This window comes from Saitoella complicata (genome assembly GCF_001661265.1).
Source record: "Saitoella complicata NRRL Y-17804 unplaced genomic scaffold SAICOscaffold_4, whole genome shotgun sequence".
NCBI lineage: Eukaryota > Fungi > Ascomycota > Saitoellomycetes > Saitoellales > Saitoellaceae > Saitoella > Saitoella complicata.
In genome coordinates this window covers 63,979-89,821 of record NW_017566995.1, presented here as the reverse complement: position 1 = coordinate 89,821, position 25,843 = coordinate 63,979, and the positions used below count along the sequence as shown (strand labels likewise).

At 52.8% G+C, this 25,843-nt stretch overlaps 13 protein-coding genes across 13 annotated transcripts; 6 read left to right on the top strand and 7 right to left on the bottom strand.

Moving 5' to 3' along the window:
- Positions 1 to 54: 54 nt before the first annotated feature.
- On the bottom strand, positions 55 to 3,823 carry SAICODRAFT_23623 (uncharacterized protein; the record flags this gene model as incomplete). The annotated part of the gene is made up of 2 exons (XM_019166711.1): positions 55 to 3,557; positions 3,613 to 3,823. The coding sequence occupies 2 exons, from the start codon at positions 3,821 to 3,823 to the stop codon at positions 55 to 57; spliced, it is 3,714 nt and encodes a 1,237-aa protein (XP_019026028.1).
- Positions 3,824 to 4,572: 749 nt separating this feature from the next.
- On the bottom strand, positions 4,573 to 6,137 carry SAICODRAFT_76710 (uncharacterized protein). The gene is made up of 2 exons (XM_019171034.1): positions 6,018 to 6,137; positions 4,573 to 5,966 (listed from the first exon to the last, which is right to left on the bottom strand). Exons 1-2 carry the CDS (start codon positions 6,114 to 6,116, stop codon positions 4,689 to 4,691), a joined length of 1,377 nt encoding a protein of 458 aa, XP_019026027.1. The 5' UTR covers positions 6,117 to 6,137; the 3' UTR covers positions 4,573 to 4,688.
- A 522-nt stretch (positions 6,138 to 6,659) lies between these two features.
- On the top strand, positions 6,660 to 7,036 carry SAICODRAFT_64190 (uncharacterized protein). Its single transcript, XM_019170055.1, has one exon. The coding sequence runs from the start codon at positions 6,738 to 6,740 to the stop codon at positions 6,957 to 6,959; it is 222 nt and encodes a 73-aa protein (XP_019026026.1). The 5' UTR covers positions 6,660 to 6,737; the 3' UTR covers positions 6,960 to 7,036.
- Positions 7,037 to 7,298: 262 nt separating this feature from the next.
- On the bottom strand, positions 7,299 to 7,960 carry SAICODRAFT_17337 (uncharacterized protein; the record flags this gene model as incomplete). The annotated part of the gene is made up of 2 exons (XM_019165785.1): positions 7,820 to 7,960; positions 7,299 to 7,760 (listed from the first exon to the last, which is right to left on the bottom strand). Exons 1-2 carry the CDS (start codon positions 7,916 to 7,918, stop codon positions 7,299 to 7,301), a joined length of 561 nt encoding a protein of 186 aa, XP_019026025.1. The 5' UTR covers positions 7,919 to 7,960.
- Positions 7,961 to 8,120: 160 nt separating this feature from the next.
- On the top strand, positions 8,121 to 8,951 carry SAICODRAFT_29136 (putative unfolded protein response Orm1; the record flags this gene model as incomplete). Its single annotated transcript, XM_019167330.1, has 3 exons — positions 8,121 to 8,384; positions 8,453 to 8,811; positions 8,892 to 8,951. The coding sequence occupies exons 1-3, from the start codon at positions 8,231 to 8,233 to the stop codon at positions 8,949 to 8,951; spliced, it is 573 nt and encodes a 190-aa protein (XP_019026024.1). The 5' UTR covers positions 8,121 to 8,230.
- Positions 8,798 to 9,714, top strand: SAICODRAFT_196380 (uncharacterized protein). The gene has a single exon (XM_019166137.1). It carries the CDS (start codon positions 9,143 to 9,145, stop codon positions 9,629 to 9,631), a length of 489 nt encoding a protein of 162 aa, XP_019026023.1. The 5' UTR covers positions 8,798 to 9,142; the 3' UTR covers positions 9,632 to 9,714.
- Positions 9,654 to 10,731, top strand: SAICODRAFT_69561 (uncharacterized protein). The gene has a single exon (XM_019170484.1). The coding sequence runs from the start codon at positions 9,776 to 9,778 to the stop codon at positions 10,589 to 10,591; it is 816 nt and encodes a 271-aa protein (XP_019026022.1). The 5' UTR covers positions 9,654 to 9,775; the 3' UTR covers positions 10,592 to 10,731.
- Positions 10,732 to 13,164: 2,433 nt separating this feature from the next.
- Positions 13,165 to 14,984, bottom strand: SAICODRAFT_196313 (ketol-acid reductoisomerase). Its single transcript, XM_019166136.1, has 3 exons — positions 14,776 to 14,984; positions 14,483 to 14,727; positions 13,165 to 14,308 (listed from the first exon to the last, which is right to left on the bottom strand). Exons 2-3 carry the CDS (start codon positions 14,657 to 14,659, stop codon positions 13,304 to 13,306), a joined length of 1,182 nt encoding a protein of 393 aa, XP_019026021.1. The 5' UTR covers positions 14,660 to 14,727; positions 14,776 to 14,984; the 3' UTR covers positions 13,165 to 13,303.
- SAICODRAFT_29135 (uncharacterized protein) lies at positions 14,805 to 15,950 on the bottom strand. The gene has a single exon (XM_019167329.1). The coding sequence runs from the start codon at positions 15,857 to 15,859 to the stop codon at positions 15,263 to 15,265; it is 597 nt and encodes a 198-aa protein (XP_019026020.1). The 5' UTR covers positions 15,860 to 15,950; the 3' UTR covers positions 14,805 to 15,262.
- A 206-nt stretch (positions 15,951 to 16,156) lies between these two features.
- Positions 16,157 to 17,338, bottom strand: SAICODRAFT_88967 (WD40 repeat-like protein; the record flags this gene model as incomplete). Its single annotated transcript, XM_019171598.1, has 2 exons — positions 16,157 to 16,573; positions 16,814 to 17,338. The coding sequence occupies 2 exons, from the start codon at positions 17,336 to 17,338 to the stop codon at positions 16,157 to 16,159; spliced, it is 942 nt and encodes a 313-aa protein (XP_019026019.1).
- Positions 17,339 to 17,786: 448 nt separating this feature from the next.
- SAICODRAFT_33578 (uncharacterized protein) lies at positions 17,787 to 19,064 on the bottom strand (the record flags this gene model as incomplete). Its single annotated transcript, XM_019168300.1, has 3 exons — positions 17,787 to 17,841; positions 17,904 to 18,170; positions 18,226 to 19,064. 3 exons carry the CDS (start codon positions 19,062 to 19,064, stop codon positions 17,787 to 17,789), a joined length of 1,161 nt encoding a protein of 386 aa, XP_019026018.1.
- A 1,462-nt stretch (positions 19,065 to 20,526) lies between these two features.
- Positions 20,527 to 21,186, top strand: SAICODRAFT_196201 (uncharacterized protein). The gene has a single exon (XM_019166133.1). It carries the CDS (start codon positions 20,588 to 20,590, stop codon positions 21,044 to 21,046), a length of 459 nt encoding a protein of 152 aa, XP_019026017.1. The 5' UTR covers positions 20,527 to 20,587; the 3' UTR covers positions 21,047 to 21,186.
- Positions 21,187 to 23,405: 2,219 nt separating this feature from the next.
- SAICODRAFT_64184 (Pkinase-domain-containing protein) lies at positions 23,406 to 25,664 on the top strand (the record flags this gene model as incomplete). Its single annotated transcript, XM_019170054.1, has 4 exons — positions 23,406 to 23,700; positions 23,766 to 23,998; positions 24,058 to 24,409; positions 24,460 to 25,664. Exons 1-4 carry the CDS (start codon positions 23,535 to 23,537, stop codon positions 25,662 to 25,664), a joined length of 1,956 nt encoding a protein of 651 aa, XP_019026016.1. The 5' UTR covers positions 23,406 to 23,534.
- Positions 25,665 to 25,843: the final 179 nt, after the last annotated feature.

Genomic DNA, 25,843 nt, shown 5'->3' with positions numbered 1-25,843 from the left:
TACCCATCGTCCCCCTCCCAGCTCCCACGCGTCGGCGCCCAGCGTAAGCTACTACTACAGCCCAGCATTCATAGCAGCAACCCTCGCCCGAATCCTCGCGATCCTCGCCTCGACACTATCGTCTTGCACGTCCTCAACACCCTGCTCCGGACTCGACAACAACCTATCCCGCTCCGTCTCCCGATCCTGTTCACGGTCATTCCTCGCCGTAATATCCATACTCTGACGTCTAATCATCGCCCAACGACTCGCTCCTGTCGCACTAATCGGGCTCGCTGGCGAACTCAGACTCAGAGCCTTCTGTTGCTGGCCATGCTTTTCGTCCTCAGAGGACGAGACTGGTTCTGAGGTGTTGGATTGGTACGAGAATCGGTTGGTGTACCCACGACCATATGTTTGACTCCACCTCGAAGGACCCATGATTGCGTTGGTGATGACAGGTTCCTCCTCGTCTTCTTCGAGTTCGTCGACAGGACTCAACGGCTTGCTTGTCAACAAAATCTGCTGCTGCCCCTGCTCCACCTGGTGGTGCTCTTCTTGATCTCCGTCGTGATACTCTCCATCACCGTCCTCCACAACCTCAATTGACGACGCCGGCGTCAAACTCCTCTCACCCTCACTCTCAACTTCAAACACGCTCGTCTGGCCCTGGCTCGCACCGAAAGAGGACATGCTCTCATCATGTTTTAACTGAGCGAACTTCTCTGCTTCCGGCGTCAGAGGCCACTGATGATGCACACCATGTTCCGGACTCCTGGGCCGCTCGAGTACATCAATGTGCCGGGTTGCTGGGCCATAACCCGTGATTGGCTCGGCGGCAACGTGTAAGCCCATCATCTTCTCTGCCGTCGCCGTTAGCTGCGTCGGTGTTGGCGACGCAATCGGGCTGAAGTATTCCCCCTGCGGACTTGGCGGCAAAGGTTTCTTCGTGTTCCGTACGAGTGGGATGTTGATGGAATTGACCGGTTTCGGGGTCATCGGTGACGTCGGCGTAAGATTACCCGGCGTAGCCCCACCTGACCCTGGGGTAATCTCCATGTCTGTAACGAGGCTGAGGGCAGGTAATGCCTTATCCGTCGTCATCGGGACGTTGACCGGCTTTCTCGGTATTACAGGGCCTTGGCCTTCACGTCTTAGAGCCTCGAGGACCGGGTTAATGGGAGACACCGGACTCTTCGTCTCCGTCGTCCCAATATTCTGCGGCGAGATAGGCAATACGGGTGAGACGAGTTCTGCAGTCTCACAACTCAGACCGCTCTTCCCTGTCCCTGTCCTCAACGTACAGATTGTTGCCCCACTAACCGCTCTCCTAATCGGACTCGGCACAGCCTGGGGCACATCGCCTCCATCATCGTCATCAGAGTTTGGTGTCGCACATCCCATGTTCAACCGTAATTTGCGGCCTTTGCGGCGGAACATGAGGTTTTTGAGCCCCGTCAGACTTTTCTTGCGACGGAGTTTCTCGGGGGCTTCGATTGTTTTCTCTTCGATAATCATAGTTGTGCGAGAAGGAATACCTTCGAACTCTGCTGTGGGTGGAGGCATGGCCATTTCCTTCATCGCAGCCTTCTCGTCGATGCCATGAGGTGTTTCCCCTCTCGGTCCCGTCGCCAAATCGATCATGCTAACTCTGGTCTTTAAACCAGCCCTCGGCATATACACATCCGCTGGTGGCTGCGACTCGTCCTCCTCGATGTCGACCATCGCAGTCCACGAGAGTACATCCCTAACCTCCGCATCACCCCACAACCCGCCATCAACCTCTTTACTCCCGTTCGTCATCTGACTTGGACTATGTCGCAACCGCCCCTCCGGGGTACGGATACTCATTGCCGTATTCAAATTCGAGCGGCTCTGAATAACGAGTCTCATCAGGTCCGGCGCCAGACGAGGTGGGTTGGAGTTGGAGTACGCAGAACTCATCGTTCCTTGCCTTGACGACGGCGCAGAAGAATTGTTGAGGAGCGGCTCACTCGAGCTTCGACTTCCTGCTCCCGTCTTGTTCTTTCGATAGGTTTCCATACTCAGCATCTTCGCCAAGCTCGGCCTTTTATCCTTCACCTTCCCCTGCCCAACCGGCGTCACGACATTCTCCACAACCCTCGGCACGACCTCCTCAACAACAACCCACGCACCCCTCTCCATCTCCACACACGCTAAACTCCCCCACGTACCCTTCCGCTTATCACCAATCTCGGGACTCTGCGCAGTGAACCACACAGTCCAGAACCCATCGCCGTCGATTTCAGCACCGATGCGTTCGTTGGCCACAAGGACGCCTTTCCACATCATCTCTTCTTTTGCGCGGCGTTCGGCGCGGGAATGGAGGTCACGTTGGACGACGGGTGGGAGGGCTTTGTCGGGGGGTAAGAGGCCTAGACCATCTTCTACCCCGCCTGCGAAACCGTCACTTCGGAAGGAGGTCCAGTCGGTGATGGAAGAAATGGATGTCATGGTCATACTCCTCTTCGCCTCCGACGCTTGTTCTTCTTCCCTCCTCGCTGTTCTAAGGCGTGAAAAGCTCGAGATGGACTCGGTGTCATCATCACCATCCAGTCCCTCAAATCCGTCTTCCATGAACCGTGCCCAGGTTCTATCACCGAGCGTCGTAGGGCTGTAGACCTGTCCCATCCCCACATACGCCGCATCAATCGCCTCAAGAATCCGTTTGCTTTCCTCCTCAAGCAGCGTCATCCCATCATAATGAATGGCATTCAATACTTCTTCCGCATGCGTTGCACTCGTCGAACTCAACCTCCCCGCGCGGCGTAACATCCCCAAAGGCGTAGCAGCAGCGCGGTCACTCGCCATCACAGCATACAGCGTCGTCTGACTACCCCAATCGGACAAACTCCCTCTCCAACCGCGGGGACGGAGTGGGTATGGTGTCTCTTGTAACACCTTCCTCAGACTTAGAGGAAGGGTACTCATCGTCGGTGCACCCCCAGACGCGGACACAGATCGTAGATAGGCGAAGAAGAGATGTTCCATCGCCTCAGCTGCCCTCTCCCATTCCGCGTACCACACCCTAAAGCGTCCCTTATGTCGTCCATTAGTGGGTGCGATAAACCCATCCGTAAGATATTCCCTCCTCGGTGTCTCAGCCTCAGAACCAGCTGTCGTACACCTCATCCCCTCCTCACTCGGTTCAAACGCGAAGAAACTCGCCCAGCGCGCCAACTTCTTGAGTACCATTCCGTTTTTCTGGAAGTGTGCGGCTACACCACTGAGGAACTCCAACCATCCAAATACCATCCGTGTTCGTAGTTCGGAGGATACGACGAGGGGGATGAGCATATGGAATGCCTCCTCGTGGAATTCTGCCTCGCGTTCGCCGGCTGCGAAGAGGTCGTATGTCGGGTGTGAGATTATGCCGCCGGGAATTCGGGACCATGTCCAGCGGAGGATTGTGGTAACGTCGTCCGTTTCGAGTAGTTGTAGTTCGTGTAGTGAGGTTGTAGATTCTGGAGAGAAATAGCTCACGATAAATGCCCGTGCAGAGTTTGTCGTCGTTGAATACGGCCGAAATGGATACAGCAAATACGGCTTCGCCAGATCTAAGGGCACTCGTTAGCAAAGACATCATTCTTTATCAACATCAGAATCACATACCTCGACTCTTAACAACCCCATAACACGCATCCAACAACTCCACACACCTCTCCATCTCCCTCTCCGGAATCCATTCCCAACCCCACGCCGTCTCCCTCTCTTCCTGGATTGTAGCGACATCAACCCTGATAGGCGTTGGTGGTTTGAACAGTTCCTCTGACAACCCCCTATTCCTACTTCCCAAGCGTGCAAGGAATCTGCGAGTTGACATTGTCTCTCCTCAAACGAATGTAAAGGTGAAGCAGTGAACGATATCTTCTTCTGAAGCCGGAGTAGCAATTGCGATTAAACAGCAGGCTGGAGGTTGATAAGGGCAGCCCCAACCCGCCGTTGAAGTCATGACCGGTTGATTACTGTGCGACATGAGTGCTGTGGCGGTTGTGGGGAGCGGTCCGAGCGGCCGGTCCATGATCAGGGGCCAAGAGTGCGCAAGGGTGGAGCAGAGAAAGAAAACGCGTTACAATTGGCGGTCATTCCGAGTTACGATTCGCATTTGATTTGCTATTCTTGGACGCATTGAGGTCGTATTGTGGGAGGCCTGGAAGAGGGATGAAATGGGGACTCGCACGTCCCGTAAAGTGCCGCATACATGCAATTTAAGGTGAACAATCTGGAGGGAACCTTGAACTGATCGCCTTGATCAACGAAGGCCCGTTTTTCAGTACAGAACACAGGCGTTTGCAGGAGCATAACGACGGTTCTGCTGGGACAATGGCAATACGCAGCTGTCAAGTAAAGTACTCGAGCGGTTGGCGAGTTGGTCCGGATGAATGCCAACGAGGATGGTTGTAAGACCGAAATTGTGGGCGATCGGCTGCTATTGTTTCTCCTTCTCTTTTCCGCAACAGCTGCCGCCATGTGCGATATGCCCAAGTCGAACTCCAAGGACCAGTGCACCCTCGAGGACGTATACACCGCGCGATATACCCATGAAGTCAAAGCAATGGCAAAGCGATAGATGCGAACAATGACCACAATGTAAATTGAACCAAGGTGTCCGTAAGTCTTATGAGGCATGCAAAACACAAGTCCCCCTTCCCAGACCCACACAATGCACCGAACCCGCCAAACCCCCTCTACCTCGAAATCCGATCAGCAAAACTCAGCCCACCACCACCACTTCCACCCCTCCTGTCCCTCCCTCCACCCCTCGGGAAATCACCCCTCTCATACGCTCCTCCGCCACCACCCCCTCCATTCCTCCCATACCTCGACGCAGCCGATCCACGTCCATACCTCGCCTCCTCCCTCCTATCATTATAGTGCGGCGGACTCCTCGACCTCCGTCTTCGCGGTGGAGATCGGTCTCGGGGTCGGTAACTATCGCCGCCGTTCCCACGTGGACCCCGAGGTGGTTGTCGTTGGTCCCGATTCCGATTCGCGTCCTGACGTGCGAACCAATTTTCCCTCTCTTCTTCCTCCCGATCCCGTCGTTCGCGTTCGCGCGACTGTTGATCGCGTTGCTGCATCTTGCGTCTCATACCCTCACTCTGCGGCACGTTCCCAATACAAAACGCGCTGGGCTCTAATTGTTGTTGTGGTCCCCTTCTCGCGAACGTACAATCATCGCCATAATGATTCGGCGCAGCACAATTGTAGCACCACACATTCGGTTCGAAATCTTGCGGTGGGTTTTTGGCAGAGACGTAGCATCGCCAGATTTGTGGACACGCAACATCCATATGCCGTCTACTCCCACAATAACTACACCCAACATGACTCTTCCTCGGCTGCGGACAATGTCTCGCCAAATGTCCAGGCCCACCACAGTTATTACACATTCTCGTACTCGGACAATGCCACGTCTCATGCTCCCCAACAACACCACAAGTCATACACCGTTTAATCGAACAATTCTTTGCCATGTGTCCGTGTTCACCGCAATTGTGGCATTTGGGGCCTTTGGCTTGTTCGGGGAGGTAGGCGGGGTCGGCGAAGTAGCGGCCGTGGGCTTGGGAGCGGATGAGGTCTGTCATGGCATCTGCGTCTTCGTCGTCGCCGACGGCGACTTTGAGGAGGGAGGGGGGAGGTGAAGTTTCGGAGTCGAGGTTGATGCGGCGGGTCAGGACGGGAGAGAGGGCGCGGCTTGGACTGGCGGGCGAACTGGGGCGGATGATGGCGGTGTCGCTGTCCATGTCTGTGTCAGCTGGGCGAACGACGTCGGTTGTTTCCTCGTTCGTGCCATTCGTGGACTCAGTGTTGGTGTCTTTGCCCGCGGACCCTGAACCTGAGGACGGCGACAACGGCGGCGGCAAATCATCATCCGTCTTCCTCCGCTTCCGCGCCGGTTGGTCCTCCTCATTCTTCCCTTCCTCTCCCTTCGCATCCGTCGTGTAATAAACATGCGCCAAAATCTGTTCCTGTTAACATTTGCATCCTAATCGGTAGAGTATAGAGGAGCGTACATCTTCTTCGACTTCGCTGTCGATCTCGTCCTCGGAGGGGGACTGTTCTTCTGCGGTATCCTTGTATAGCTCGTCTTCGTACGCGTCGTATTCGTCCATCGTGAAGGTTATGGACGGTTCGCAAGGTTGGTGTCGCGGTATCGACTTTTTCGAGATCCTTATTACGGCGGCGTGCAGCTTTCGGCGAGGGCTGAGAAGGGGTGCAGCGGGACCAGGAAGACGTCTCAAGAAGCAGAAGTCTGACTTCAAAAAGATTATAGAGAATTAAGAAGATTCACCTCACTCGTACAGCCGCTCGTATACCTCCCCTCTTTGCCCCCTGATGTCTGCACGACCTGCATCTCCACCTTACGGCCTCACATCGCGCTCTACGAACCAGATCACGAACAATTCACGGAATGCTTGCACGAACCCTCAGAGCATCCCCTATCGCTAGACGAGCAGCAGCACGCCGCTCTGCCGGAACCCATTCCCCTCAACAGCCAGAGGGGAACGAGACCTCTCCTGCTGATGGTGGGGAACGTATGTCTCCTCCTCCTCCACTCTTCACAGCCATTATTCTTCTAGGGTGAATGCTAACAGTGCGTTGTAACAGCCCTAGTCTCCCCCGGCTTCGCCAAGTTCATCCTCGGTACCATCGCCCTCGTCACTCTCGTCCAATTCGAAAACTCCTACTCCGCCAAGCACGCCAAAGACGGCAAATCCATCTTCACCCGCACCATGGAAACCTCCATGGTCCCCGAAAAGGAAGCGGACCGAATCAATTTGAAGCAGCAGGAGCTTGCGCTAAGGGCGGCGGAGACTAAGAAGTTGTTTATGAGTGCGGAGAGGCCTGAGATTATGAGGTTGAAGGATTGGGAGCAGTTTAACGCTGGGTCTCCGTTCAATCTTGCGCCGGGATCTCAGGCGGATGTTTCGGGTGTGAAGCCGAGGTTGGATTGAATATATACCCCTTGAGGAGGTGAAGGTGGAACACGAGGAGTAATTTTGAGACTGGAGTCCTGATAGAGCTGGAAAAGAGAGGGGGATGTGTATGTTATATGCGACGAATGAAAGCATTTTGATCATATTATCGAGCTCAAGTTGCAAGTGACCGGGTGTATGCGTGTCTATGCGTTTACCGCAGGTTATTGAGACCAAGTTTTCGTGCAACCTAAGCCTCTTGTTGATCAAGCATACCATAGGCTTCCAATGACATCTTGGCTCCGATGTACGTTGCGGTCATATATGGCACTTTTTTGCTCCGGATATCGCGCGGTATACCTAGTCATACATCCCGTCCTACAGCTTCTTCTTCTCCAGCTGCGCCAAAGCCCCAGCCAAAAACTCATCAAACTTCGTCCTCACAAGCACGCCATCCTCATCAAACCACTCACTAAACTCCCCCTCAAGCTCAACCTCAAGATCCTTCTCCATATCCTTCAACTTCACCACCTTCAACCTATACCTCGGCCCCCACTTCCTCCTCGGCCCCAAACTCTCCACCCTGATATTCTCACCCTTGGTGTGATCAGCCCCAACATACACCGTACCCTTTTCGACAAAGAACATCCAGAGCGTGAGGATGGTGTTGAGGACGAAGTAGAGCACCACGCCGATCAGGGTGTGCGATTTAGCGGGTGTGAACCCCTTTTTGTAGTCGTTGAAGGCTGTGAGGGCGATGATTCCGGCGGCGAGGTAGCCGATTGCGAGGCGGATGTCGGTTAGGTAGTGGGATTGGGTGTATCCGAGCCCAGACATGAACTGTACGCGAATCCGTCAGTATACCCAGACGAGCAAAGTCGACAGGCCCACAAGCGTACGGGAGCAATTGCATCATCGCTAGTATTTTTCAGATCTGCCAAATTCGATTTGTTGATCGCCTCAGGCGCCGCAAGTGCCGTATTCGTCGCTTTACTCATTGCTTATCGTGTTCCGGTTCCAGGTTGGTGGTTGGTGGTTGGTGGTTGGTGGTTGGCGCAGCAAATTCTAGCCACAGCACCCAACAGACGTATACGGGACGTCCAAGTCAGCAAGACGTCGGTTGTCCTCCCCTCCATCGACGACATCGATTCGATTATCTCATTTCCTCTGCAGCCGGGGAATTCATCATACTACCGGCATATAGCTATAGAGCGGCCCGGAGTTTCACCCGCAGAACCAAGGCACCGCAAAACAAAGCAAAAGCCTTACACTCATACCCGGTCCCGTGCCGTGCTATTCTTTCGTTTGGAATGGACCGCCTTTCCGTGACGAGAGCTGAAGCAAAAGCTGGAATGAGGAGAAGATCGAGTAGTATTATTCAGGAGGTGCAGCCGGAGAGTGAGGATGATAGGTTGGATCAGGGTGCTTTGCCTAACTTTAACTCGAGTTGGGTTGACGCGAAAGGTTTGTCTCCTCCTCACTCCATCTCTCTCTATCCATCGTGGAGTCAATGCTTACATTGTGTACAATAGGCGCCTGGTTGATTCACCCCCTCCTCATCATCCTCCTCCGCCTCCTTTTCAACTCCCTCCCAACAGTCTCCCGCGAACTCTCCTGGACCCTCACAAACCTCTCATACATGTCCATAACCTACCTCATGTTCCACTGGGTCAAAGGCATCCCGTTCGAATTCAACGCCGGCGCCTACGATAACCTGAATATGTGGGAACAAATGGACAACGGCGAGCAGTACACCCCGACGAAGAAGTGGTTGACTGGGGTTCCTGTGTGTTTGTTTTTGTTGAGTACGCATTATACGCATTACGATTTGTGGATGTTTGTGGTGAACTTGATGGCGTTGTTGGTTGTGCTTGTGCCTAAGTTGCCGGCGGTACGCATGACATCCTGCTATGACGATACCTCGTCAAGCGAAGTCTTCCTACCATTACACAGGTGCTAACTATCCCATAGGCCCACCGAAAGCGTCTGAATCTCAACGCCATCCTTCACCCTGAGGAAGACGACGAGTAACCAACCAATCTCACTCATAAACAACGACGCTTTACCCTTCCATTTTTCCGTTTCCTTTATTTCTTATTTCAGCATGGTGGGTTGGGGTGGGTTTTGCTTAATGGTGTGTCGGGGAATATAGGAATACATTCTTTGGTAATCTGTTCACGGCGCCCTCTCCTTGCTTCTCGTGGTCATCTCTTCCGAGAATCATGAACAAAATTGATAATGGTCTGCTTGAACGGAGTTGTTGTGTCCTCTCGAAAGGCCCTGATATGGCAGTCCATGGCACGACATGTCAACACCGCCGCCGACGCTCACGGTTGTGTATCATGCCATATAAGCGGAGCAGATCAGCCTGCGCCGGACGGACTCAGAAAGACGATTGTGCTCGAAGCTATTACCCATTCAAGGAACTCCAACTTGGCACAAGTCGGAGATCCGCGGGTGGCTGCATTTCTGTGCGTGCTATAGATACATCTGCGAAGGCAGCCCATGTCGATAGGACTGCTTCAGCAGCGAGTGAAAAGAAGCTGAGAAGGTCTGTTCAATCCCTATATGTTCTCCATCAACTTATCATCTCAATCCTCCTCGTAGAGCTGGCTGTCTCCGCGCTTCCGACGCCTTCCCCCTTCTCGAACCCGCGCGAATCTGCACCGAACTTCTCGCGCACCCCAGAATCTGCACGAGGCTTCCACTGAATTACGTACACCAACACCAAATCGTGGGTATAATACAAGACCCATTCCCTTCGTCGCAATGATCTCCATCAGTCAAACAAGTCCTACACATTCCGATCTCATCTCAGATCATCGCTACAGATCAACGATAAACTAGCTGTCACAATGTTCTACGCACCACAATCTTATGCCTCCGGATCCGCCGGTCCTTCGCTCTTCGATCTCTTCGGAGCGGGACAGCAGCGGCCATATACTTCTTCGCCATACCACTACGAGGACGACGAATACAACTCCGATCCCTACGAGGACGAGTACGTTTACTCACCTTTCGCACGCCAGAGGCAGCACCGGAAGCCGGAGGTCGAATACCTCCGCGATCCATACACGGGACAAATCTACGCTCATCCCCTCGCACGCAAAGCACAACAGTCACAGCCGAAGAAACAGCCACAGGAGTTCGAGACGCAATACTTCCGTGATCCGTATACGGGGCAGATCTACGCTCGTCAAGTCCCCGTTAAGCGCGCTCCCTCTCCTCGCACTGCGGCTCAGCCATCACCGAAGCCCCAGGCTCTGACCCAGACCCAGAGACAACAACAACCGAAGAAGGAAGAAGTGAAGAAGGAGGAATATTGGGTCCCAACAATGGACGTCTACTCGAACCCAACCCACCTAACCCTCCACTTCGCCCTCCCCGGTCTCCGCAAAGATGATCTCGAACTCGAATACGACCCTCGCTCCGACCGTTTATACATCGGTGGTGTCATTCACGCACCCCAACAACACTCCTCCTCGACTCCTGAAATCAAGGAGAGGAAAGTGGGAAAGTTCGAGAGAGTGGTGGAGTTGGAGAGGTACTTGGACGATGAGGAAGATGTGGGGAAGAGGTTTGCGCATGAGGGGGTTGAGGCCAGGGTTGAGGATGGGGTTGTTGAGATTAGAGTGCCGAAGGTTGAGGTCAGGAAGCAGAGAGTGTGGTAGACGAAGGATTCGCGGTGAAGGATTCGCGAAGTGAAGAGGGCTTGAGGGTGCGATATAGCGTTTTTGGGTAACGGTATGGGTTACGGTTATGGGTATTGGATTTTCTTGGCATGGTATTGCATGGCTTATAGAATTGACGCATTTCTACAAACAGACGTTCATCGTTCATGTCCAACAATGCCCATATAATGTGGAGTGTAGGTTGAGGATGGAGCTTAAATTCGTGTTCAAGTCGTACTCTTAATTCCCACGCATACGCGAGTCGAGCGCGACGATGTACCAGAGATTTAAGGACAGGAGCTCGTAGATTTCGGGCATCACATAGGAGGAACGGCCAAGTCAACTGAGGAAATCATTCAAGTCCGATTTCTAAGACGACAGAGCCAAGCAAACTTGATGTTCACCGCTCTCTCTTCTATACCATCTACTCTCGTCTCCTTCCCTTCTATCGTCTCTCTTCCCCCCCATTATTAAATCCTTCCTTAAGAAATTGGCTGTTTAACTAAGAAAACCATGAAAATCGCAAGAAAAGACCAGTAAAGGATATGCTAACTAAGAAACCCGCAAACAAACCAAGAAAAGAAATAAGGAATCCAAGCACGCTAAGCATCAGATTGGTCAAAGGACCACTCCAACACCTAGTGCGCCGGGAAACCCTGTTGAAAGGGAGAAAACCCGACTTCGAATGCACTGCCGAAAGTACCAAGCGAGATCACTCAACTTGTTTCTAGTCAACGAGCCAACTCTCGCAGTCATAATTCCCATGGGATGAATACGAGGGCATAATTTCATCCCATGGGGAATCAACCTAGTAATATGAGACCAATCGCGTCCACCATGGTAAGAGACCATGGATTCTTATCAGCAATTGTTCCTTGCGTCCACCATGGTAGGAGACCATGGATTCTTATCGGCAAGTATCTCATATGTTCGGCACCGCGATCGCCAGCCCTTTCGAGACACTCTAAAGACACGATCAAGGCGACACTCCGTGATAGGACATAAGACCGTCCTATCACGGAGTGACAAGGCAGTGGTTAGTCATTATTTGTTTTGTCGGATGCCAACATTGCTCAACCACGGGGGAAAGTCCTGTTGCGATACTGACCTAAACCCAACACTTGATTCGCAAATGGCACATCAGCGAGTCAATTACCGAAGTATTGCATAGTCTGACTGTGGCAAGTGCTGTGTTGGGTTGTCGGAGGAGTAATCGTAATCGTAGGCGTTTGACCCGAGTTTTGGTTGAGCTGTTGGACTTTTGGATTTTCGCTGGTTAGGAATGATTTGTTTTGTCGATGCCGAAACCGCAAGTTGAATTGCTCAACCACGGGGGAAAGTCCTGTTGCGATACTGACCTAAACCCAACACTTGATTCGCAAATGGCACATCAGCGAGTCAATTACCGAAGTATTGCATAGTCTGACTGTGGCAAGTGCTGTGTTGGGTTGTCGGAGGAGTAATCGTAATCGTAGGCGTTTGACCCGAGTTTTGGTTGAGTCGTTCGACTTTTGGTTTTTCGCTGGCATAGACGTCGACGTTCAAGTTGCTGTTTGGGTTGAAGTTGAAGTAATACCGTCGAGGTGGACGATTGAATTGAAGTCGAACTCAAGTTGCCATGTTATTCTTTGTACCCATTGTTGGTTGTTTGTGTTGGTCGATGGAGTCCAACAAAGGTGGGAGGGCGCTGCCTTTTTATACTCGAGGGGTCCCCAACCCGGACTCCAAATCTGAGGAGGTGGGAGGCCGCGAAACCCCCAACTTCACCGCCAAGAAGAGGGGAAGGGGATCCACAAACGTCATTCCCGTCGATTGCGTGACCACGGTTGACTGTAATCCGTTGCCTCCCTCACAAATCTGAGCGGGGCTCGGCGTGTTTGGGCTTGGCATTACGTCCATATGACTTGGTCGTGCCGAGGTACTCGGAAGTTCGGCACCAGATTCCTCCGTCTAACTCGTCGTTTTTGGGCTACGAGCGTGCTACGAACACCGCGCGAGTTTGCTCATGGTCCCCGAGTTTTTCCAAGTTCCCCCAGCAGCTTCTCCTCCGCCCCAAAACACTGTCCTTCAAGACCGACTGCCTCTCCCTTTCGTAAAACCTTATAATCTAAACGGCATTACAACTTCCGGTTCCCTTGGATGCTGCGTGTTGTGGCTTGACGATCGTGCGACATGGGTTCAGTGGTCGGGCCCGCTTGGTGAACAGGGGTCTGTAATGAGTCGCTAAAAATAGGGACCGCCGTCAGCGGAAGCGTAGGTGTGAAGAGACGTTGAAGACGAGGTTCAAGTTCAAACGAGTTTTTATGCCCAATTTGGATGCTGTTTGTCAGGTGGGTGCTGCTTGCGTGTAGACGGAGCGTGGGAAGGAAACTTTCGTAGCGGCGGGTCGCGGGGAATGTTCACCCATGAAAATATACATTGTTGCTCGTTAGGAGACTTTATAAACACAAATGGAGGATCCTGATCAGTTTCTGCCATCACACTGCCCTCTGTGCGGTCGTGAGCTGGGCGTCGCTACGGTTCGGTACGCGTGAGTCACGTGCACAGATTCACAGCACAAAAGAAGGGAAAGCATAGAGGTGATTTTTATGATGAATTTTATTCCTTCCCATCACAATGACCACCCGCAATTGCTAATCCAAGACGTACAAATAAGCTCAAGACGAATTAATCTTTCAAGCAAACTAGAGTACAATACTTTTCCCCAAACACTTATTTGTTCTCAGGACGCAACTGGCGGACGATCTTACCCACGCGCCAGATCTCCTGGTTGTCAATCTCGTCAAGCTCCTTCTGCAACTTCTCGCGGTAGTCGGGGGCACCGTTGAAGTCCAAAGAGCGCTGGGTCTCGGAACCGTTCTCGACGGCGGTGTAGAGGTCGTCGAAGACGGGCTTCAAGGCCTCGTAGAAGCGGGGAGCCCAGTCGAGGGCACCACGACGAGCGGTGGTGGAGCAGGCGTTGAACATCCAGTCCATACCGTTCTTACCGATCAAGGGGTACAAAGACTGCGTAGCCTCCTCGACGGTCTCGTTGAAGGCCTCGGAGGGGGAGTGACCACGCTCACGGAGGACCTGGTACTGAGCCAAGAACATACCCTGGATACCACCCATCAAACAACCACGCTCTCCGTAAAGGTCAGAGAAGACCTCCTTCTTGAAGGTGGTCTTGAAGATGTAACCGGCACCGACACCGACGGCGAGGGCAACAGCCTTCTCCTCAGCCTTACCGGTGACGTCCTGGTGGACGGCAATGGAGGCGTTGATACCACGGCCCTCCTTGAAGAGAGTGCGGACGGTACGGCCGGAACCCTTGGGGGCGGCAAGGATGACATCAACGTCCTCGGGAACGTCAACACCGGTGATGTCCTTGTAGACAACGGAGAAACCGTGAGCGAAGTAGAGGGTCTTGCCCTTGGTGATGAGGGGCTTGATCTCCTTCCAGGTCTGAGACTGGGCAGCGTCGGACAAAAGGTTCATGATGATGGTACCCTTGTTGATGGCCTCGTTGACCTCGAACAAGTTCTTTCCGGGGACCCAACCGTCCTCGATGGCCATCTTCCAGGAGGCACCGTTCTTACGGACACCGACGATAACGTTGAGACCCTGGTCACGGGCGTTCAAACCCTGACCGTGACCCTGAGATCCGTAACCGATCATGGCGAGGGTGTCGTTCTTGAAGTACTCCTGGAGCTTCTCCACGGGCCAGTCGGCACGCTCCTGTAACACCAAACCCTCCGTTAGCGATCGTTCAACTGAATAGATCATGCGCGCAGTCTCCGGGTCAAGCTCGAATCTCATCTTGGGTCATGCATCTGGTGCAAATTCAAACCCAACACACCAAACTCGACCGAGTCGACCCGGATCCTCGCAAATGACGGAAAAAGAACGTACGTAGATGGTCTCCTTGTGACCAGCGAAGTCCATGGTCTTGACACCACGAGCCTGCATGGCAGGGACGGCAACCTGGGGCATGGCGACACGGCGGGCAACAGCGGCGAAAGTACGCTGCTGGACACCAGCACGGGCGGCAATGCGGAGAGCACGGGCAGCAGAACGAGCAGCAGCCATGATGACTTTTGGTTGGGGAGGGGGTGAACAGTGAGTTGACTCGGATGTTGGCCCTACTCGAGGAAAATCTGCCAATTTTTTAGCGTGCTTTGAGCGTTTGGCCCCGCAGCACTGACTCGGAAGGTAACATTTAAATAAGGATTTAAACCAGAATCATCTATCGTTCATTATTGCCGGATATCCGATCATGATTCATAAAGGTGAGTCATGGAGTCTTTCCTCGAGTCATAGGTATAGTCGCTTCTGCTCGGGCATTCCCTTTTGACCCTCCCATGCCCTCCACGCTCGTGATCTGCTGACGGTCCTCGGCCTTAACTCGGCATCATTTGCCTGTGACTATGTAAAGGTGTATCACACTCTGTGGTTGCGAGCGCAACACTCATCTCCCAGAGCGAAACGCAAGTCTCGTGAGGCTCCCGCTCTGTTCTGTTAGTCTGGCCGAATGACTCCCCTTCTCTGCAGGTCGCAAGACCTCCTCCTCTCCACAGGATGCGTAATGAGCGTCCACGGATTAAGGCATCCAACGGGCCATGCGTTGTGCGAGCGAGAATAGTTTTTTCCTCCAGCATCCCTTCAAGCCCGCTTCAAAAACCCGCTTCAAGCTCATGACTCCGTCTTGCGATCATCCCTCACCCGCCTCATCGTCACACTGATCCTCCTCCCCCTCTTCCACCACCCTGTCTCCTCACTTCCGTCCCAATCCTTCGCCTCAATCGAATGTTCCCATTCATATCTCGCTTCCCCACTCATCAGTACCGCACTCCCAGGTTCCAGCTTGACATCACATCTCCGTGCATGATCCATCACATGTCGGAAAGACAACGTAGTAGCTGATAGCAGAGACAAGATGGCGACACCGTCCGTAAACCGGTCGAGGTCGACGTGCCAGCCGATTCCTTGGCCCATTTCATATTTCTGGATGATTCCGGCTTCCATATCATGTCCGTTCCAGAGCTTGTCTTTCCAGGACTGAGGGATGCAGAGACGTGACACGTCGAGAATCACGGCGGGTATTGGTGGGAAGAGATGGAGTTGCTGGTGATTGGCTATGTTCACGGCGAGATATTCCATGAGAGGTTCGACTAGTTCGTCAGGTAGGGCATTAGGGATGTACTCAAGTCCTGCTGGTGATTCAGAGGAAGTGCCGTCTTCATTGACCGACTCAGTCTCCGAACCGGACCCAAAGAGTGAACCTGGCATGGAAAGTGTTTCTGCTAGGGTCAACTTCCAATCCGTGGTTTTGTCGGGTCACCTACTTCGACGGGGGCAATGTTGGCGGTTTCGGGCACGTCAGATGCAACGCTTGACGTCTGGACCAGATCGGCGGTAACGTAGCCGCGGGAACATACACTTTCGGTAGGGAGCCTCACAGACGCAAACAGCTACGAAGTATAACGGAAGAATGCACAGGACAGATATCGGTGATTTATTATATCCAAAAACGACGACTCCCTTTTTGATATGCTCTTCCACATCCCTATGCTTCTCCAAGCACGCTTAGACAACGGAGTAAACGCGGATCTTGGCGTCGGAGTAACCGGCGAACAAGGTAGAACCGTCAGCGGACCAGGCGAGGGAGAGACACTGGGGCTCGCGGGACTTCTTGCCAACACCGATGAACTCGGGCTTGAGCTCGTCGACGATGGACTTGGACTCGAGGTCGAAGATCTTGATGGACGAAGCGGTGGCAGCGCACAACCAGTAACGGTTGGGGGAGAAGACGAGAGCGTTGATCTCGTCTCCGGCGTCCAAGGAGTAGAGGTGCTTGGAGTCGTTGAGGTCCCAGAGCATGGTAGTTCCGTCCTTACCACCGGAAGCGCAGAGAGAACCATCGGGGGAGACGGTGACGGTGTTGATGTAACCGGTGTGACCGATGTGGTTGGTGCGGAGCTTGAACTTGGTGAGGTCCCAGACCTATTCAGCAAACAATGGTTAGCACCCTTTGAGAGATTGTTAAACTCGTGTCAATGGCCAAGATGCCGTCTTGACAAAGTAATGCAAGCCCCGTGACTTATGTCAGAGATCTTGGTGATTTATGTTCTCATTACCCCGTGGGTTCTGAAGTAGCAAATATATGATAACATCATCCAAGTCACGGTTCACGCAATTCTTTGACAACTGCACATCTTGTCCATCGACATATACGATACGCACCTTGACGATCTTGTCCCAGCCGGCGGAGACGATGACGGGATTTCCGGGGTTGGGGGAGAAACGAACGCAGGAGACCCACTCGGTGTGGCCCTGGTCCTGGATGGTGTACTTGCAGTCACCGAGGGTGTTCCACAACTTAATGGTGCGGTCACGGGATCCGGAGACAATCTGACGGTTGTCGGCGGAGAAGGAGACGGAGAGAACGTCGGAGGTGTGGCCGACGAAACGCTTGGTAGTCAAACCAGTGTTCAAGTCCCAGAGGCGGAGGGTCTTGTCCCAGGAAGCGGACAAAGCGTACATGCCGTCAGAGGAGATGACAACGTCGGAGACGAAGCTGTTGTGTCCGTGGAGGGAGCGCTTGGGGACACCGTAGGAAGCCTCATCGCGGGTCAAGTTCCAGACGATGATGGACTTGTCACGGGAAGCGGACAAGAGCACGTCGGGGTTCTCGGCAGAGGTGGCGAGAGCGGTAACATCGCCAGCGTGACCCTCAAGGGTACCACGGAGAATCAGGGAGTCGGCCATTGTTGATATACGGATCCGAAGAGTTGGAACTGACGGTCTTTTCAATTCGAGGCCCGAATTTTCCAACTTGAGCGCAGGCAGCGGGAGTGGCGGTGCATCTGCTGCGCCAGTTTTGCCGTGGGTGTGTCTTCGCGCGCGTAAACCCTAGCCGGTCAAAGTTTGAAAGTCCCTTCAATAGCAATGCCAAACTGTATTAATCCATGGTATATATCCCTTCAGTACTTGTATCCAACCATGACTCCCTTTGTATTCCAATGAAACGCACACCAATAAAAGCTGTAGTCGCAGTGGACTTCGACCTGAAAACACGTATCCGCACACTATCATCGTTAGTCAACCTCGATAAACCCACATATTGTGAGAACTGATTCCTGTACCGAGTGGTAAGCAATCACTGTAAGGAACAAAGTCCACGTCAAAGATACTTCGCGTCATCCCCAACCGCCTATCACCTATAACACCAGAACTCCTCTCCCTGTCCCTCAACCGTTGTCTTATGACACCTTTAGGACCGCGGTTAGCCTTACGTTCACGTTCTTCCTTTTCCTTTACCAGTGATCCTCACTTCTGCGCATGCTTCCACCAATAAATCTCCGGCACCTTAACATCCGTATCCTTGATCCCCTGAACCCGAATCCACTTCTTGCACTGGTGACACCTCCCCTCCAACATCTCTTCGCGATCCGGAAGATGGAAGTTTCCAAGTTCGCCAGATTTGGCGATCGGTGCAGATGCCGAAGCTGTGGGGAGCTCGACCGTGCGGTAGGCGGTGGGAGGGGAGTAGGGGATACCCGTGCTAGGGTTGATGCCGTGGAAGTAATTCATGTGGTACCTGGCGATTTAATACTTCAGCAAGGATGAACAGGGAAGAGCGCTAGGGAGCATACCAGAACGCGCTGATCTTCGTCTTCAACCAAACCAACTTCCCCGCCCCACCCTTACTCTCGGGAACGCAACAAATCGGACATAATCCCATCTTCTCGACACCATTGCCTTTGCACCAACGTGTAATGTAAAGATTGTCTTTATCCATGTCAGCCGGAATGTTTGGGTTCGCGACTGCTCCCTTCCAGTCAGAACTGTTCGCACGAGGTGTGCAGAAGTCCTGCGGAGACGGATGGCGGATGTAGAGTTTGGCGAAGAGAGGGTTGAGGGGAATTGAGGAAGAGAAGGAACGGTATTTGAACTCGGAAGGCAGCGGGTCAGTGATCTGACGGGGCTTCGAATTGGGCTCAGGTGCTTTGCTTGAGGCGGATTCGGTCTTCTTCTTGGGGTTGCGAGCGGGGGTAAAGGCGGGCGTGATAGGTTTCTCACGCACGAGATTGACCGGGCGAGGGCTATCGTTCTTAGCGAGGACGGCGAGTCTGACAGACTTCCTGCGACCAGGTACCAAGTTTTCATCTCCCTCTTCCTTGATATCGAAGTCGTCTGCGGTTCTCTTCTTGGAGCCTTTGTCGATGCAAGCAGGAGTCGGTTTCCTCTCGGTGATGTTGTTCGCCGCCTTGGTGATAGCGCGCAAGGGTTTGCATGTCTTAGCAATGGACTTCTGATCCTCCAAAGCGTCTTCCTCATCATCGGTTTCATTCTCGATCTTCGCGATCTGATCAGCCACAAAGCGACGTGTCTCACGCGTTCCGCACGACTGAGGCTGCACCACGCTCCTCGCCTTCGAAGATCTGTCCGCACCGTTCTCCTGCTCCGCATCCACTGCAGACGCTTTGTCCATGAGGGAATCCGGTTTCGCAAACTTGATCCTAATGACTGGTGGAGAAGGACTGCTCAGCGGCGAACTCGCACCCGAACTCACATCTTCATGGATGGAGAAGGACTGCTTCTGGCGATGAGAAGGAGGGGGGGAATGCTGTGCCCCGCTCGGGTTAGTTCTTGCTCGACACTCACCACCAATGGACATACCATTTCGTACATAGGTTTAGAAGGCGGACGGACAGATTTCAAAAGGGTTTCGAGAGATTTACCGCCGGAGGACTGAGGAACAAAACAAGGAGGCTTGGTAGGGGCTTCGGCTATGTCTTTGAGGACTTCAAAAACCTCTTTGTGATCGTTATCATCTTCGATATCATCTTCAATATCCTGTTGCTCAAGCATTAGTTAACTCAGGCTCAACGGAAGTAACATATACATAGATAAATCATGTGTGAACATACGTTCTCCGTATCGACGTCAAGAGCGAAGGAGACGTGCTTCGGTTTGGACTTCCCACCGAAGGTCCCACTCACAAGACCATGACCTGAGTTGATGCATTGTGTATCGTGCACCTGTTCCTGGTAGAAGAAACTGTAAGTTAACGAAGCACTTTTGACTGCTGGTCGACTCTTCAGGCACTCACCTCGTCCATATCCGTCTCTTCCATCTTGTCCTCCTCTTCGTCAAGCTCGGTATCGTCACAACTCACTTCATCCATCTCGGCATCAGAAGAGTAGACACTCGAGGAGCTGGCCATTTCCTCGTAGATGTAGTCTTCCGCCCACTCCACCTCCGCCTTCACCTGGCATTCATCAAGATATACTGTGTCATCGTTCTCACAAATCTTCACAAATGAGTCCGTGTTCGGCATATTGACGTGAGAACCGTAGGCAGACATATCGGACATCATTGGATCCACTGCGAAGTCACGAAAGATGGGCTTACGAACCGTGGGAGGAGTTGGGAGGCAAGGGATGAGCTTGTTGGTGTAGATGGAAAAGGAGTCGTTGTCGTTTCCGTGATACTGAGAATAGTGAGCAAGACCGGGTGAGGGACTGTAGAGAGTCGTGTAGTCCATCGTGTCAAGAACTGAGCCGATGGGTGGGAAAAGGGGTGTGAGTTTAGTAAAAGAGAAATTCCGGAGCGTGAGACGGGAGGAAAGAGAAAAGAAACGGATGGTTCTAAATGCTGAGCTCCTGTGTGGTTGCCCAACTAAGACCTTTCGTTGTACTGAGTGCAAGAACGGGAAGGTGGTGGAGCAGTCTCTGGGGGTATTCGTGCACGCTCCTTCATTAAGGGGCACGGTCCCCCCCCCGACCAATATATGCTGTACAGCGATGAGGTGCATGTAGATAGCTCAAATGATCGTTGAAAACAGAACGTACCAACCGAGAAGGTCTGGGTCGCTCCTCCTGAAACTCCAAGGCCTTCTCTCGGGCGCTTCCCACGCTCCTTCATTAAGGGGCACGGTCCCCACGGCAGCACTCCCAGAACAAAATCCACCCAGTCTACGATTGCCCCGCATCGAACTCAAACACGCATATCATGGAAACGCATACATTCACGGCCGTACACCCTTCCGACTTGCCCAAGACTCCAGCTATGCCAAAAGCCATGTTGGAGCGCAGACACGAGAAGGGACGTCAACGCCGCGTGGACGTGTTGTCCAGGAGATTGGGTACGTATACCGGCAGCGGGGTAAGCAAGAAGAAGAAGAAGAAGAAGTCCAAGGCCAAGGAGAGGGAAAGACTTAGGAGAAGCACAGCGAACGGACATGCGTCTAGTGCTATGTGTAATATTTATGACGAGCAGGGTCGACACCTGACTTGTTGGGTTGGTTATTTCCCGGACGTACGTTTTTCACTCTTTGTACTTATCTACCGGCATACGAAGAGAATGGCTGACGTGTATGCTCATACAGACATGTACACACGCCGACCTTCACACCACATTCAGCGAATTGGGGTACCCTCTCCATCTTGCCCCTTCTCTTCCCTGTACTAACAAGAGAACAACAGCGTCATAAACCGCATCGAACTCAAACACTGCTTCGCCTTCATCGAGTTCAAAACACACGAAGCCTGCGAACGCGCCGTAATCACCTACACTCCTGGCCGCAAGTTCCTGGGCAAGATAGTCAATGCGAATCGATATCGGCACCCGTCAGTTCGCCGGTTGGAGGATAGGTTGACGGAGAGCGGGCACATTGTGCATGGTGAGAAGAACGTGAAGGCACCGAGGGGCCGCCCGCTGAGCAGCCAGAACGAGGTGTTTGCGCGTGAGATGCGCATGCGTGGACTTCAACTTGAGATCGAGCGTGATGTTATAAAGGAGGGGGATGGGAATGGAGACAGTGTGGTCGAGGTTCCGAGGAGTCCGGCGTTTGTGCGCTCGCTCAACAGGCAGTATGAGGGAGAGCGTCTTACCCCTGTCACTGAGCGCGAGTCCGAGTCGGAGCGTGGTGAGGTCGGAGGAGTGGAAGTAGTGAGGACGTCCACGCCCCCTCAGCGTGCACTTACATCCACTACTATTGATGTTGGGCCGGAGAGCAAGAGGGAGAACTCCGACCTCGGAAATGCGGGACGAGGTCTTGTGACCTATCGCGAGCTCGAGCGTAGCGGCGGGCTTGAATCAATTCTTGCCATTGTTCGCGATGCGGCGAAGGCGGCGGGTCGCGGACGTGAGCAGGAGATGGATAGACTCGCTGGTAGAGGTGATATCCACCCGCGTCATGAACGCCAACTAGATGCCGTTATGGAATATCGTGATCGTGAGCTCAAAAGGATACCCTATGGTATGCGGCATGAACGTGAGCGTGTCATGAGGTATCTCGATCGTGAGCAGGAACACGAGTATCCGCATCCTACATACGTAGATCCTCGATATGCATACCACGACGCCAGACAGGGTCCGCGTAGGAGCGTTGGCATTCCTGCACGTCTTCCTTCCTTTCACACAGAGGTGAGCAGGGAATCGGTGATGCCTAGTCCGAGGTTCGAGCGTACTCGTCCGGCGTATTACGAGGCGGAATACGCGTATGAAAGACGCGAGTACGAGCGCGAACGTGAGGCTCGATTGCGCTATCAACGCGAGGTGTCGGTGTATCATCCTAGCCCGGCATATGCGCAACATGAGGACCTTCCTCGCAGTCATCGTGATCATGGCGACGAAGACTTTGGTACATATGCCGATAAGGACCCGGAGATGGCAATGCGTATGGATTACGCAAGAGCTCAACGTGCTCGTATGATGGCGCGTGAGACCACTGGAAGGCGGTTTGCCCCTCCATACGCATATGATGTCCAGTACCCGGTCCGTTCAGTGCAAGGGCGTAAGTCGCTTCAGGCGATGTCGGGGTGAATGATGTGCTAACCCGGTGTTGGCGTAGGTCCAATCCTCGGTGACCCTATGCCTCCGCATCACCGTGATCACGAGTGTATGACATGTTAGCATCAAACGGCGTCTAGTGCTAATTCGCGAGTTTAGATACCGTTGTACTCGATCGTGAACGCCGCTACCCGCATGCGTACCAGAATGACGACCATGTCCCTTCCGTACGCGAGGTGTATCCTCGCAGAAGAATGGAGTATGCGGAGATGGTCATGGAAACCGAGGACCATGAACACCGTCCTGTGACCGTGTATGAGCATGAGCACGACTACGTGGACTGCGAATATCGCGAATGCTTCGAACCGCGTCGCAAGCTTAGCGAGCTAGGCGTTGATCTCTCGAACAAAGGCGAGGCTGTACATGGCGGTGTTGCTCATGTGTGGCCAAAGGAGCATGATAAGGCCTACTGATGGTTGGCACATCAAGCTGGTCGGGGCAAGTAAGGAAGGTGATGGGGAGGTATTGTATTGACCGTCATATTTGGCCTGGGCGTTTGTTTGATATCTGCTATGAGAATGGCTTTGGGATGTGTTTGGCGCCCCTCGTTACATGTTTGCCGTACCTAGAGGGGAGCTTATCGATATGGATTGCGTCTGGCTGCGGATTGGAGAGCAATGGCAAGAGTAAGGAACACGGTTGAGTTTGGATGTCTTTGATACCTTTGATATTGCTTTGGAATATGGGCTATTGCTTTACTCGTACGTGTTTGATGCCAGTTCGTTGTGCTAGCGCTCTTGCCCATCACGAACACGATATCGAAGACATGGTGCCATGACCAGCTCTCATCTTCGCAAATGAGACGGGCTTTCTTCCTACTTAAAAGAGCCTGTAACCCTGTAATCCATCTTGGCGAGCGAAATGACCATGCCATCTCTTCCGTCTATTCCATGAGACTCTGCCGCAAAAATCACGGCCCATGGGCCATGCGCGCTAACACCCCCACACCAGGCCACCTACAACCTCAACTGCAGATGCGATTCACCGCCAAACAGTCATAGCAAGAATCCAATCTACCAGACCGTCAAGCATTCACCCCAGTCAACAACCTCCAAGCCCTGCCATTCGAACAGCGTGATCAGAGAGATACAAGGAAGTGCGAGTGATGTCATCACCACCCCTTACACGTCAAGATCCACATGAGAAGGAGAGACAGGAGAAGAGACGGCAGGAGGATGAGTTGAGGAATAATGGATATGCTGGGAAGCCGCGGTTGGGGCAGTATGCTATACTCGAAACGCTCGGTGAAGGGTCTTTCGGTAAAGTCAAACGTATGTTCTCGATCTTGCAAACACGCTTAATAGTGATGGTTTGGCTAATGAGGGCGTGCATGTAGTTGCGATTCATGTCCATACACACCAGAAAGTTGCGTTGAAGATCATTAACCGCAAGACGCTCGCGAATTCGGATATGGCTGGGCGCGTGGAGAGGGAGATCCAGTATCTGAAGTTGCTGAGGCATCCGCATATCATCAAGTTGTATGAGGTTATCACAACGCCTACGGATATCTTCATGGTCATTGAGTATGCTGGTGGGGAGCTGTTCGACTACATCGTCAACCGCGGAAAGGTAGTGATCCATTCCCGTGTTATGTTGGTGGAATGTAAGGGCTGATATGAGTGTGATAGATGCCCGAAGACGACGCCCGCCGCTTCTTCCAACAAATGATCTCCGCAGTCGACTACTGCCACCGTCACAAAATCGTTCACCGTGACCTCAAACCCGAAAACCTCCTCCTCGACGACGACCTCAACGTCAAAATCGCAGATTTCGGTCTTTCAAATCTCATGACCGACGGAGACTTCCTGAAAACGAGCTGCGGTAGTCCGAATTATGCTGCACCTGAGGTTATATCGGGAAAATTGTATGCGGGGCCGGAGGTTGATGTTTGGAGTTGTGGTGTGATTTTGTATGTTATGCTTTGTGGACGGTTGCCGTTTGATGATGAGTATATTCCGACGTTGTTTAAGAAGATTTCTGGTACGTCTGCTACGACACTTTCTCAACAACATGTGCTAACGTCTGCGCAGGTGGTATCTATACACTCCCAAGTCACTTGTCACCGGGTGCGAAGTCCCTTCTGTCGAAAATGTTGGTGGTTGATCCCATCCAGCGTATCACCATCACCGAAATCATCGAAAACAAATGGTTCCGCCACGACCTCGAAGACTACCTCTTCCCTGAGTACGGCATCGACAACGTCCCCATCGACGACTCCATCGTCCACCAACTTTCCAAAACGATGGGCTACGAACTCGACGACGTTTACGAAGTTCTACGCACGAAGGTCGCGACGCGGGATGCCCTTGAGATCCGGAATGCGTACAAGATGGTGTTGGAGGGGGAGATGCTGAAGAATGATCCGAGGTTTAAGGGGGTCACGCAGAGGAATAAGAGTTTCATGAGTGAGAGTCCGCCGCCATGGACTGTGCAGGATAATAAGCATAACAGTATGCTGCCGGATCAGCGGCTCCGTCAGAAGGCTTTGCTATCTGGACGTCGGAATCCGTTGGCTGGTGCGAATGCGTTGGCGCCGTTGACGTTTTCTGCATCGGCGAGTTCTGCGGCTGATGTGGGCGATTTGCCAAAGTCGACGATCTCGATCTTGCCGTCAAGTTTACCGCAGTATCATGATGCACTCATGACCAAGCTTCGAGAAGAGAAGGGAGATACGGATCCGTACGTTCCGCCTCAACTGAAGAAATCTCGGCCTACGCGCTGGCATTTCGGCATTAGGAGCCGGAGTCCGCCGTTGGAGGTCATGCATGAGATTTACCGTGCGTTGAAGAACTTGGGTGCGGAATGGAGGGATGAGGAGAAAGAGCGTGGTGGAGGTCATGAGCGCCAGACGAGTGCGAAGTCTCAGACGGAGAAGGATGGAAATGGGGAGGGAGGGGAAGAGGAAGGTGGTGAGGAAGAGGGATATTTCCCTCCACCTCTCGATCCATTCAAGATCAAGTGCCGGTGGAGGAAGTGTGCGGATGCGGAGAGTGATGAAGATGATGTCATGGTGTTCATGGAGATACAGCTGTACCAACTCGAACCACTGAATTATCTGGTGGATTTCAAGTGTAATGGGTATGCGAATTGTCCTCGACTCGGAAAGGAAGGTCAGGTGGGAGGAGAGGAATTGGAGATCAAGAGTCAGAGGAGGACGGATAAGGAGGTTACGAGTGTTTTCCCGTTTTTGGAGTTGAGTAATCGCTTGATTACGGAGTTAGCTGTTGGTGGGTGAGCGATCACGAAGCAGTTGGGGGGAAAGGTAGGGGAGGAGGGAAGGAAAGGGAATGACATTTGTATGATTAGAGCGGTGGCAGTTAGGCCTTCTCTATCGTTTCGGATTTTCAGCGTATTTTCTCGACACTTTTATTAGGATACGTAAGATTTATTTCCTGAATAAAGTGTGGCTTCGTA

Bases quoted from the DNA above. Each gene is read 5' to 3' on its own strand.
- SAICODRAFT_76710 (XM_019171034.1), bottom strand. From the start codon at position 6,116: ATGGACGAATACGACGCGTACGAAGACGAGCTATACAAGGATACCGCA. The intron at 5,967-6,017 runs GTACGCTCCTCT...TAACAGGAACAG, and splicing joins ACAGCGAAGTCGAAGAAGAT to ATTTTGGCGCATGTTTATTA.
- SAICODRAFT_69561 (XM_019170484.1), top strand. From the start codon at position 9,776: ATGTTCTACGCACCACAATCTTATGCCTCCGGATCCGCCGGTCCTTCG.
- SAICODRAFT_29135 (XM_019167329.1), bottom strand. From the start codon at position 15,859: ATGCCAGGTTCACTCTTTGGGTCCGGTTCGGAGACTGAGTCGGTCAAT.
- SAICODRAFT_64190 (XM_019170055.1), top strand. From the start codon at position 6,738: ATGGAAACCTCCATGGTCCCCGAAAAGGAAGCGGACCGAATCAATTTG.
- SAICODRAFT_196201 (XM_019166133.1), top strand. From the start codon at position 20,588: ATGGAAACGCATACATTCACGGCCGTACACCCTTCCGACTTGCCCAAG.
- SAICODRAFT_196313 (XM_019166136.1), bottom strand. From the start codon at position 14,659: ATGGCTGCTGCTCGTTCTGCTGCCCGTGCTCTCCGCATTGCCGCCCGT. The intron at 14,309-14,482 runs GTACGTTCTTTT...TTGGTGTTACAG, and splicing joins GTCACAAGGAGACCATCTAC to GAGCGTGCCGACTGGCCCGT.
- SAICODRAFT_196380 (XM_019166137.1), top strand. From the start codon at position 9,143: ATGAACAAAATTGATAATGGTCTGCTTGAACGGAGTTGTTGTGTCCTC.